Source organism: Ornithorhynchus anatinus, chromosome 10, assembly GCF_004115215.2.
Source record: "Ornithorhynchus anatinus isolate Pmale09 chromosome 10, mOrnAna1.pri.v4, whole genome shotgun sequence".
Lineage (NCBI taxonomy): Eukaryota > Metazoa > Chordata > Mammalia > Monotremata > Ornithorhynchidae > Ornithorhynchus > Ornithorhynchus anatinus.
The window spans coordinates 31,477,566-31,489,671 of NC_041737.1; the positions used below are offsets into that span (position 1 = coordinate 31,477,566).

The 12,106-nt window shown below is 42.7% G+C and overlaps 1 protein-coding gene across 2 annotated transcripts in view; it reads left to right on the forward strand.

Moving 5' to 3' along the window:
- DNAH6 (dynein axonemal heavy chain 6) overlaps positions 1–12,106 on the forward strand; it is a 204,081-nt gene that overhangs the window by 147,428 nt on the left and 44,547 nt on the right. For both annotated transcript variants that reach the window (XR_003762480.2, XM_029073942.2), the window contains exons 54-59: positions 373–569; positions 1,813–2,016; positions 3,308–3,433; positions 6,105–6,269; positions 7,645–7,712; positions 9,429–9,609. Coding sequence is in view for 1 of the 2 variants with exons in the window: in XM_029073942.2 (XP_028929775.1) it covers positions 373–569; positions 1,813–2,016; positions 3,308–3,433; positions 6,105–6,269; positions 7,645–7,712; positions 9,429–9,609 (941 nt within the window). In the remaining variant the exon portion in view is untranslated. The remainder of the gene's footprint in view (positions 1–372; positions 570–1,812; positions 2,017–3,307; positions 3,434–6,104; positions 6,270–7,644; positions 7,713–9,428; positions 9,610–12,106) is intronic.

The window sequence follows — 12,106 nt, forward strand, 5'->3', positions numbered from 1 at the left end:
TTTATGTGTCCGATAAGGATAACTATATAGGTGTTATAAATATCTGCAGGCAGATCTCAGCTTTCATTCAATCCAGTTATGAACTACTTGTGTTAGTCTTGCTCTAACAGATGGATCCTAAATATCGATAAATGGCACTCTAGATATTTGAAATAGTTAAGATGTCTCCCTAAAATTCAATTTGACTTAATAGGGTCCATTTTGAGGGGTTTTGGCAATGGTTGAAAGAAATTGCTATTTAAATTCTGCCTTTCCTGCTAGGTGCAATTAAATTTTTTAAAAAAATAAGAGAAAGGATGAAATAAATTTGAATCTATATTATTATTATTTGAATAATAATAATTACTATCCAATTTTCTAATGACCATTTAGCCAAGACCATGGCACTCACACAGGCACGCCTCATCCGTGCCGGAAAACTTACAGCCGCCTTGGGGGATGAGCAAGTTCGTTGGCATGAGAGTATCCAAAACTATGAAGATGAGATCGCGAACATCACTGGAAATGTGTTTATAGCAGCGGCCTGCGTTGCCTATTATGGTGCTTTCACAGCACAGTATAGACAATTGGTGAGTTACTTTTTTTCTCTCAAGATTTATAATCAATCAAAATTGTTGTTTTTTTCATTTTTCAGGGTTGGCAAATAGAAAGTAGTGATATAGAGATATTGAAAATAGGACAATGATAATAATAGAGTGACGGCAATAAAGAAGTAATAAAAGAGTAATAATACAGCAACAAGCCATAAAAGTTCCCAGTGGAGGCCCCAAACCATCCTGGCTTAGGCTTCCCCTGGGTGTGAGGAAGGGCTCTTGCATGATGCACCTGATTTCTGGGTTGTCTATTGGCTCTCCAAATGTGGTTGGTAAAAGCAGGTTCTTCCCTAGGGTAAATATTACCACCACAAGGTCACTCTAGATTGTAATTGCAGCTTTTTCTTCAAGGACACAGGTGCCTTGAAATGCCCCAGAAATGGAGGCTGAGGGGAAAGTTTGGATGCCTCCTCCTCTTCTTGGAAGCATCCCCAATCATTTGACCCCATGAAAATGTCACACTCCAACCCTGGGTTCAACATAGGTCATCAACAAGACAATCACCCTTTGATGCCCGTTTAAGGGTTGCTTATTCTGAGTGATCCTGACATGGGGGCCACAAGGATTTGGGGGTCATTCTAGGGGTCACCAACTCAGGAACATCCCACCGAACCTGCAACTGATTGCCATCTGTTACTGGGGCCAATCAGAGTTTTTATTGTTCCATTGCACCATAAGCAGAAGAGAGGGGGCATTCAAAACTTGCTGACCTCAGTGATCCCCCAGAAACCCTTATGGGGGCGTTTCAAGGTGCCCGTGTCCTACAAGTCACCCCGCGTCGCTGATCCCAGCCTTAGCCGACAATCTAGAGTGACCCTTGTGGTGGCGATACATTAGGTAAGAAGCTGCTTTGCCAGCTCTATTTGGAATGCAGAGGAATGCGGAGTTTTTTTCATTCAGCTTTCATCAGAGGGAAAATATAAAAGCATTACCCCTAAAAGTGCCCAGGTTTAAGGATCGTATTGCCAGAATCCCCTGGGCCGAGATTGACACCTCTTCCTTGCAAAGATCCTGTACTAGATTTTTCCCACATTGGCAGTCCCCTGATCCCAAGGAACCAATCATTTTACCTGCCATTCCTTCGACTTCCTGTGCCCTATCCCATTGCCTTGCCATGGGTCCTTGGCATTCCCTTTATATCTTCCTTTGCAAAATCATCTGCAGGGAATTCTAGGCCTAATTACCATTGTTCCTTTCAAGAGAAATCTCTCCCTTGCAGTTGATAGACTGTTGGATCAAGCAATGTCAGAATCTCGAGATTCCAATTAATCCTGACTTTAGTGTCATAAACATCCTTGGGGATCCTTACGAAATTCGACAGTGGAACACCGATGGATTGCCACGTGACACCGTGTCCACCGAAAATGGTATTCTGGTGACCCGAGGGCGCCGGTGGCCTCTAATGATTGACCCCCAAGATCAGGTGAGTACTTAAGGTAAAGGTGATCTAATCAAACTCTTGGCAGATGGAAGGGGTCTTCGTTATTTCTTATTGTTACCTCTAGACCGCTTGCTTGTCGTAGCCAGGGAACGTGTCTACCAGCTCTCTTATATTGTACTCTCCCAAGAGCTTAGTAAGGTGCTCTGCACAGAATTAGCACTCAGTCGAAACCATTGATTGACAGATTGATTGACTCTTTAGTTTAAAATGATGTGTTTGCATTCGGACCTTATTTTTCGTTGCACCCATTTTTCATGGCTGCAATTTCCATTTTTAGTCAAGGGTACTAATATGACTTCTTTAGATCAAATGACTTCTTTTAATCAAATTGCTATTACTAAAGATTTGGCTGAAGATGTTGAAAGCAATCAGTTCTCTTGGCAAGTCTGGAAAGGAGAAGAGCCTCCTCCCTAATTCTATTACTCCCTATGCCTCTCGAGGATGTTCGGTAGGCTCAGTCTGGAGATTTCAGGACGGAGGACCTGCACAAAGGAATTAATTATGGTGATCGTGGTTTTGCAGGGGTCACGTGCCCTCTCTCACCCTTACCAATCAGTTCCCCTGCTAAGGAAGGCACGAAGCATGATGGGGAAGTGGAGAGGGGTATAGCACATTGTAAAGTGCACTCTTACTGTACATACGTGAACCCTGTATAGGTAGAGGGTCCGGAACACTAGTATTGAAGCTGTGCCGTGTACCATAATCCAGCAGGCAGTTGCCTTGGAAGGCCCCACCATCTCAGCGACCTACCATCATTCATGCATTCAATCATATTTATTGAGTGCTTACTGTGTGCAAAGCACTGTACTAGGCACTGTGGAGAGTACAGTATAACAGACACATTCCTGCCCACAATGAGCTCACTTCATTCAGCCATTTTTCAGGGTTTCTGGGGAGCCTGTCCACTATGCCAGATGTCCAAGGTGTTTCTTGCTCAGAAACTTTCACCACAGGTGATATAGTAGGCATTTCCCTACTTGTCAGATCATACTAGAAGCCAGGGCTCCAGATTCCCAGAGATGCTGCAGAGAGGAACTAATTATTCTGCATCACCCCGTGTCTGCCAATTCTGTAGTATTGTGTTCTCCCAAGTGTTTAATATAGTGCCCTCCACATAGTAAGCCCTCAATAAATACAACTGATTGATTGATTGATTGATTGATACCCCACCAGCCCACTCCTCCTACTTCCTCTCCTAATGAAAGGGAGAATCGGACTAATACGGATTACTCTGAAGCCAACTTCAGTCATTCTTTTGCACTTTCTAATACAGGCAAATCGTTGGATCAGGATGAAAGAGACACAGAATGGTTTAAAGATAATTAAGCTCACTGATTCTGGCTTCCTCCGGACTCTCGAAAATGCTATTAGACTTGGCTTACCTGTCTTACTGGAAGAGGTTTGTTTTTCATTTTCCATATAATAAGGTCGTAGTGTATGCTCCCTATTTCTTTGCCTCATAGGACTTTCTTTCAAGTCATACCTGCAGAATGTTCATACTTTTCTTTAAAATACATATAAGTCTTTTAGGCATTAGGAGCCTCTCAGTACTGGGGGTGACTTTAAATATGCAATGCAACTGTTCCCTCGGGTTTTGCGGTACAGAGCTGGAGAGGTATTTGAAAAAATAGTGCCATAACTCTTTTATGAGATACCCGAAAAATATTACTGAAATAAAAACCATGTCCTGGACAAAGGGAATTTCTCAGCCATTGACCCATGAAAGGTTTTTAGAGGCCTTGGATTGTAGACAAGCAACTTGTTCTCAAGCACATTTCAATTTTATAGTTTGGAATTGCTGCCAAAAACCCTAGGCTCCCAGTGGCTTTGCCTGCTCCAACCTTTGTAACTTAACCATCTCCTTTTGCAGTTTAAATTCATTTCCACTTGTTCAATCCTCTCTGGAAAACATGGCAAACAACAACCAGTAGTCAGCATTCTCATTAAGAAAGCAACCCTCAGAATCTTGAAGCCAGTTAAATCATTCCTTCACTGTCTTTCTGAATTTCTTTTGAGTTTTTCTCATAAGGCCTTCGATCCTTCTAATTGTTTTGTCATTTTTCTCTGGATGCTCCTTAGTTTCTCCACATCCTTTTAAAAACCCATTTGTGCCTCTAGGCCTATATAATGTTTGCTTCTAAATGGCAGTCTGGGTAAAAAGTTTATTTTATCAGAAATTAAATATGATTAAGCACAGCCTTCTTTTAGAAATAACTCCAAGTCAGTACCACAAGGTAGGTGGGTGTAGCTTCACCCCCAAATTTTACCCAAAACATCCTTAATTTAGAATAATAAAATATTACGGTCTGAAAATGTTACTGCCCTCAAATTTTCAGACATCCCATACAACTAGAAAGGTTTTTGTATTGTGGTGATCAAAACAAGACACTGACTTGTAAGAAGAACATTAACAGCATGGCGTAGTAGATAGAGCATGGGCCTGGGAGTAAGAAGGACCTGGATTCTAATCCCTCCTCCACCACTTGTGTAATTAATAATTATTAATTATTATGGTATTTCTTAAGAGCTTACTATGTATCAGACACTAAGCGCTGGGATCGATACAAGCAAATCAGGTTTGACACAATCCCCCTTTTATCGATGAAGTAACTGAGGCACAGAGAAGTGAGGTAACTTGCCCAAGGTCACACAGCAGAGAAATGGCAGAGTCGGCATTAGAACCCATGACCTTCTGACTCCCAGGTCTGTGGTCTTATCCACTACTCCATTCGGTTAATGTTCTCTTTAGAAGTCGATGTCTTGTTTTGATCGCCTTGGGCAAGGCACTTAAATTCTCTGTGCCTCAGTCATTTAATCTGTAAAATGGGGATTAAAACCGTGAGTCTCATGTGGGACATAGTCCGTGTCCAACTCGATTAAATTGTATCTATCCCTGTACTTAGTACAGTGGTACAATGCTTGGCACATAAAAACCACTTAACAAATACAAAAAAAAAAAAGAGAGGGTGGAGAATTGTGGACAGATGGTTTCAGTCATTCTCAGTACCATGGAGGCTTTTGTTAAAACAGCCACTGACTCACTGCTGATCCTTATTTAGTTTCTGATCACCTATGATCCACACTTCTCTCTTTTGTTGTATTTTTACCTAGCCAGTCTTCAATCATCCTGAATTTGGATCTGTTTTATTCTTACCCTTATCCTCCCATTGAATGTCACCTTATTTTTGTAGGATGATTTTTCCAGTGTTTGTCATTTTGAATCTAATTCCTGTCTTCCAAATATTAGTAATAATAATAATAATGATGCCATTTGTTAAGCTCTGGGGGGGATACAAGGTGATCAGGTTGTCACAGTTTTAATCCCCATTTTACATATAAGGTAGCTGAGGCACAGAGAAGTTAAGTGACTTGCGTAAAGTCACACAGCTGACAAGCGGCGGAGCAGGGATTAGAACCCGTGACCTCTGACTCCCAAGCCCATGCTCTTTCCACTGAGCCACGCTGCTCCCCAACCCCTGCCGATTTAGTATTTTGTTCACCTATTGACATAAGAATCAAAAGAGCCTGTGAAGACTTTTGCAATCCTGAAAGTTTTTTCGAGACATTGTTTTTTAAAAATTATCTGCAGGGCTGATGAAGACTAATCACTATTATAAGCCACTGTCACCATTGGCTTCCTCTAGACTGAGAGCTTACTGTGGGCAGGGAACGAGTCTACCAACTCTGTTATTTTGTACTCTGCTAAGCGCTTAGTACAGTGCTCTGCACACAGTAAGGGCTCAATAAATATAATTAATTGATTAATGCTGTGTCTGAGTTTGTGACAGGGTGTGTGTTACTCTGCAGGGTCCCACTAAGTCTGGAATCAGTGGGGAAAACAGGACACCCTTGGTTTCATTGAGAAGCAGAACCATTCCAAGAATCAATCCAAATGCCCCCAGGCAGTGATTGACATGTTCCAAAAGGTCAGGCATGCTATGAGCACATAGAAGGATAGAGAGATTGCATGGTTTGAACAACTTCTCTGCTACTGAGCTGTGTCTGTTGGAAATTTTAATTATCCATTTGAGAAAAAACACATTTAAAATCTTGTTTTTTCTTTGTCAAAGCTTAAAGAAAGCTTGGATCCTGCTTTAGAGCCAGTCCTTTTGAAGCAAACGTTTGTTTCTGGTGGACGAACCCTCATTCGCCTTGGAGACTCTGACATTGATTATGACAGAAACTTTAAGTTCTATATGACGACTAAAATGCCAAATCCCCACTATCTTCCTGAGGTACGGTGCAATGTTCTCAGATGCTAGCCTAAATGGCGGTCTTGGGAGCGGTTTATTTGTTGGATTGCTGTGGAATTTAGCCGTGAGCATTTCTAGTCTTTAACTGTCCAAGCCTGGGCCAGCCAGAAAACAACTTCCTGTGGCATGTTCTCCAGTCTTCAAATGCCCATCGTCTCGCTCCCCATCCTTCCTGTCATTTCCCTTCTGTTCCTCTCCACTGACTTATTCCTTTCTAACCACAATCTTGTTTCCAACTCCACATCCCTTTCAGGCCCTCACGGGTGTCATTTCATTTCCCTTCTGTTCCTCTCCACTGACTTACTCCTCTTTAACCACAATCTTCTTTCCATCTCCACATCCCTTTCAGGCCCTCATGGGTGTCATTCCTTGTGATATTCCTGGCCTGATCTCTAGCCCGTAAGATCAGTGTGGGCAGGGAATGTGACTACCATTTCTGTTTTTTTGTACTCCCCTAAGTGCTCAATACAGTGCTCTGCACACCACAAGCACTCAGTAAATATGATTGATTGAACTTGCCAGGATTTTGCCCTTTCCAGGCGCTGTATTCCCCTATCCCCAGATTTCCAAACTCAGCATCAGTCCTCTCTCTAGCCTAACACTGTCTCCCCTCTCTCCCCAGCCCCAGCCTGACCCTTCCCATCCTCTTCCTCAAGAACCTCTTTATGGAGACATTTAAGCTTTATCCTGAATTAATTTTAAAGGACTTTGTAGATAAAAATTTGAGTGGCCCACTAAATATTTTGTCGGTACTTTTCACATTTCTGTTTGGAGTAATTTTGGATAGAAATTTTCCCAGAATTTCTTGTATGTACTTGAATTCTTGTTCTCTGCGTGCATTTAGGCTTTGAGAATTCAGCCACCCGCAGAGATCTGCCTGAATAAAACTTTTTAACTTTTTCTTTGCGGGGGAGGGGACTTTAGTTCCTGCTTTGAGTGATTCTAAGCTTAATATTTTGGTAATCTAACCTACCATTGCCAGGATTCCATGAAACCAACGTCATCTTCCTCTTTAAAGGCTGTCAGTGTAACCAATTTAAAAATTTAATGCTTTGGACATGTCTGAATTAAAAATACATTACAGTAGTTTTGTAAAATGGAAAACACTATCATATTTATCAAAGAGGAAGTTAATTTGGTTGTTCAGTATTCATTCAATTAATCCATTCAATCATATGTATTGAGGGCTTTCCTGTGTGCAGAGCACAGGGAACATAAAATTGAATATAATTGGAAATAGTTTAGCTCATCCATGAGGTAGTTTCTGATTATGAAGTGAGCAACTAAGACTTTCATTATGTGATTATTAATTGAAATCAATACTGTACTGTTTCTTCATTGCCTATCTGTTTTTCAGGTGTGCATTAAAGTGACTATCATCAATTTTACTGTGACCAGATCTGGTCTGGAGGATCAATTATTAAGGTAAAAAACTACTTTTCTTCTAGTACTTGCCAATCATTTGTATTGATTGAGTGCTGACTGTGTGCAGAGCACTGTACTAAGCACTTGGGAGAGGACAATACAGCATTAGAACAAACACAATCGCTGCCCACTATGTATAGTAACCTAAGGCAAAGTAAAGAAAAAGAAACTCCCTCCCTTGATCAACATTTTGTGTCTGTCATCATAACCCTGTCTGCTATTTATTCAATCATATAAAGTCTTTCCTCTTGCTGATTGATCTGACCTGTGTCTGGGGTCATTTTTCGCCTCTTCTATCTTTTTCTCCATGCACCAACTTTTCACCAGTAAGCAGCTGGAGAACCATCTCGTGTGGGCCTCTATTTACAATTCGTTGACAGTTCTATTGTTACTTATAAAGCAAGTAAGGAGCCACCCTAGCAGGACCCAACAGAGGCTGGAGTGCTTCCAAGAAGGACTCGTCTGCCGACACTCAGTTTATAATAATAATGTTGGTATTTGTTAAGCGCTTACTATGTGCAGAGCACTGTTCTAAGCGCTGGGGGAGATACAGGGTAATCAGGTTGTCCCACAACCTGTAGAGTTATAGAGTCATAGTTATAGAGTTATAGAGTTGTAGAGTTATAGAGTTATCCAGTCAGATGTGTGCTGGACCTATGGCCCTGCCACTGCCTGATCATCAATCAATCAATTAATCATATTTATTGAGCACTTACTACATACAGAGCACTGTACTAAGAACCTGGGAGAGTACGATATATCAGAGTTGGCAGACACATTCGCCTTAACATGGAGAGGAGTTCTTAGGGGGTTTCAACAGACAACGTTTCTTCCTGTGGGCCGGGTGCAGTGGGAGGAGTCGAGATGATTATTAGTAACTATGTTATTATTCTTTTATCCTCCACTAAATGGGAAAGCTGGTGGAGAGCCTCCTCGTGCTCAGCTCTTCCTTCTCTCCCTCTTCTTCCTCCTCCTCCTCCTTCCCCACTCCAAACTCCTCCCCGGTCCCCTCTTGACTTGCCCTAATAGCTGTAGACTCCTGAACCCTTATGATTACCTCACCTGGCTTGGGTCAAGTGGGTTTGTGCTGATTTACTTAGGAAGATGAGTCAGGACAGCTATAAGAGTGGTATTAAGTGCATGCTGTGTGCCGAGCACTGCAGTAGGGACAAGATGATCGGGTGGGACACAGTCCCTGACCCACAGAGGGCTCACAGTCTAAGATGAGGGGAGAACAGATATTGAATCCCCATTTTACAGATGAGGGAACTGGGGCCCAGAGAAGTTGAATGACTTGCCTAAGGTCACACAGCAGGCAAGTAGCAGAGCACGGATTAGATCCCAGTAGCATGGCTTAGTGGAAAGAGCACAGGCTTGGGAGTCAGAGGGTGTGGGTTCTAATCCCGGCTCCACCACTTGTCAGCTACGTGACCTCGGCAAGCCACTTAACTTCTCTGTGTCTCAGTTACTTCATCTGTAAAAGGGGATTAAGACTGGGAGCCCCACGTGGGACAATCTGATTATCTTGTAACTACCCCGGTGCTTAGAAAAGTGCTTGGCACAGAGTAATCACTTAACAAATACCACAATAATTATTATTATTAGGTCCACTGACTTCCAGACCTTAGCGCTTTACATTAGGCCAAGATGCTTCTGCTTATGAAACTATGACCAAAATACAAGGGATTGACCTGATCTTTCAAACTTGTATTCTAGTGATGTTGTGAGACTTGAAAAGCCTGATCTAGAGGAGCAAAGAATTCAGCTCATTGTGAGAATCAATACTGACAAAAATCAGTTGAAATCTATTGAAGACAAAATTCTAAAAATGTTGTTTACCACCGAGGGAAACATTCTGGACAATGAAGAGCTTATCAACACCCTCCAGGAATCCAAGGCAGGAGAAATATTTACAATGTTCATGAAAACACAATATACGTTGTTGAGCTATTGGGAAAATTCTAAATGTAGTGCTTGAACCTCCTTCTAAATAAGGGGTAGCCAGCTCATAAACATTGGAGCTTGTTGTGAGCAGCCGTGTCTACGTGAAACCCACTATATTTTGCTATCGACAGCATGGTTTTAGCTATGAATTTATATGGGGGCGAAGGGCCTGAGTGCCCAAGACCAAACAGATGGCCTCAGTGGGTGTTTTGTCTTCAAAAACACAGCAGTGGATTGACTTCATGCACTATTAAACTGTTTCTAAGCTTGCAACAGAAGACACCTACAGGACAGAAGCATCTTTATATATTTTGCCCGACCTCACTGCTTTTGCATGAAGCAGCATGACCTAGTTCATAGAGCACGGGCCTGGAAATCAGAAGGATCTGGGCTCTAATCCCAGCTCTGTCACTTGCCTGCTGTGTGAGTTTGGGGAAGTCACTTCACTTCTCTGTGCCTCAGTTACTTCATCTGGAAAATGGGGATTAAGACTATTTAGCCATGTAGACTGTATCCAACTCAATTTGCTTGTTTCTACCACAGCACTTAGAACAGTGCCTAGCACATAGTAAGTCCTTAATGAATACCACAGTCATTATTACTATTATTATTTTGCAAACCTCAGGGGTTTTCTGCCTCTCATAAGAAGCAGCATGGCCTAGTGGAAAAAGCTTGGGCATGGAAGTCAGAGGACCTGGGTTCTAATCCCAGCTCTACCACTAGTCTGCTCTGTGACCTTGGACAAGTCACTTCACTTCTCTAGGCCTCAGTTTCCTCATCTATAAATGGGGAGTAAGACGGTGACCCCTATGTGGGACAGGGTCTGTGCCCTCTCCCATTATCTTGTATCTAACTTAGTATTTAGTACAGTGCCTGGCACATAGTAAGCGCTTAACAAAACCATTATATTATTATTTATATTATTATGTCATTTATCAAGCACTTACTATGGGGTAGATACAAGGTGATGAGATCTGACAGAGCCCCTGCCTTACACAGGAGTCACCACCTATCTCACCCCTCTCGTAAAGATGAAGAAAGTGACTTCCATTGAGATTAAGTATCTTGCCCAAGCACACAGTAGGCCGAGGGTCTCCTAACTCACTGTCTTGTGCTCTTTCCATTAGGCCACCCTGCCTGGTGTTCTCATCCATCAATCAATGGCATTTATTACGTGCTTAATAATAATAATAATAACAATGGTATTTGTTAAGCACTTACTACGTGCCAACCACTGCTGTAAGCGCTGGGGTAGATATGAGGTAATCACGTTGTCCCATGTGGGGCTCACAGTCTTCATCCCCATTTTACAGATGAGGGAACTGAGGCCCAGAGAAGTGAAGTGATTTCCCCCAGGTCACACAGAAGACAAGAGGCAGAGCCAGGATTAAAACCCACGTCCTCCGACTCCCAAGCCCGTGCTCTTTCCACTAAGCCACGCTGCTTCTCTACGTACCATGTGCAGAGCACTGTACTAAGCACTAGGGAGCGTATAGTACAACAGAGTTGGTAGACATGTTTGCTGCAAGTTTACAGTCTAAAGACGAGTTTACAGTCTAGAGATCCTTTCCTATTACGACCCAGCCCACACGTTTCACTCCTCTAATGCTAACCTTCTCAGTGTACTTCGATCTCGTCTATCTCGCCGCAGACCTCTCACCCACATCCTGCCTCTGGCCTGGGATACCCTCCCTCTTCGTAGCAACAGACAATTACGCTTCCCGCCTTCAAAGCCTTCCTGAAAGCTCGTCTCCTCCAAGAGACCTTCCCAAACTAAGCCCTTTTTCCTTTTCTTTCCACTCCTTTCTGTGACACCCTGACTTGCTCCCTTTGTTAATCCCCCGACCAGCCCCACAGCACTTATGTTTTTATACGTAATTCATTTATTTACATTAATGTCTGTCTCCCCTTCTAGACTGTAAGCTCGCTGTGGGCAGGGAATGTATCTGCTTATTATTTTGTATTCTCCCAAATGCTTAATATAAGGCTGTGCACACAATAAGCTCTCAATTAATGACTAACCTTCCAGTGGAAGGAGAACGGGTCTGGGAGTCAGAGGACCTGGATTCTGATCCCAGCTCTTCCACTTGGCTGCTGTGTGACCTTGGGCAAGTCATTTAACTTCTCTGTACCTCAATTACCTCATCTGTAAAAAGGGGATTGAGACCGTGAGCCCCATGTGGGACAGGGACTGTGTCCAACCTGATTTCCTCGTATCCACCCCAGCACTTACTACAGTGCCTGGCACATAGTACGTGCTCAACAACTACTAGTATTATTATCATTATCATTATTATGTGGGAAGCTTACAAATCCCCTCAGCCAAATGGGCATGTGTAGCAGCTGGAGGAAAATACCATTCTTGCAGGACCTGGGGTCATCTGGAGGGCAGAATTGCAGACACCTAGGAAACTGTGTCCGCCTGCTCGGGCACTAAATAACGAATAATC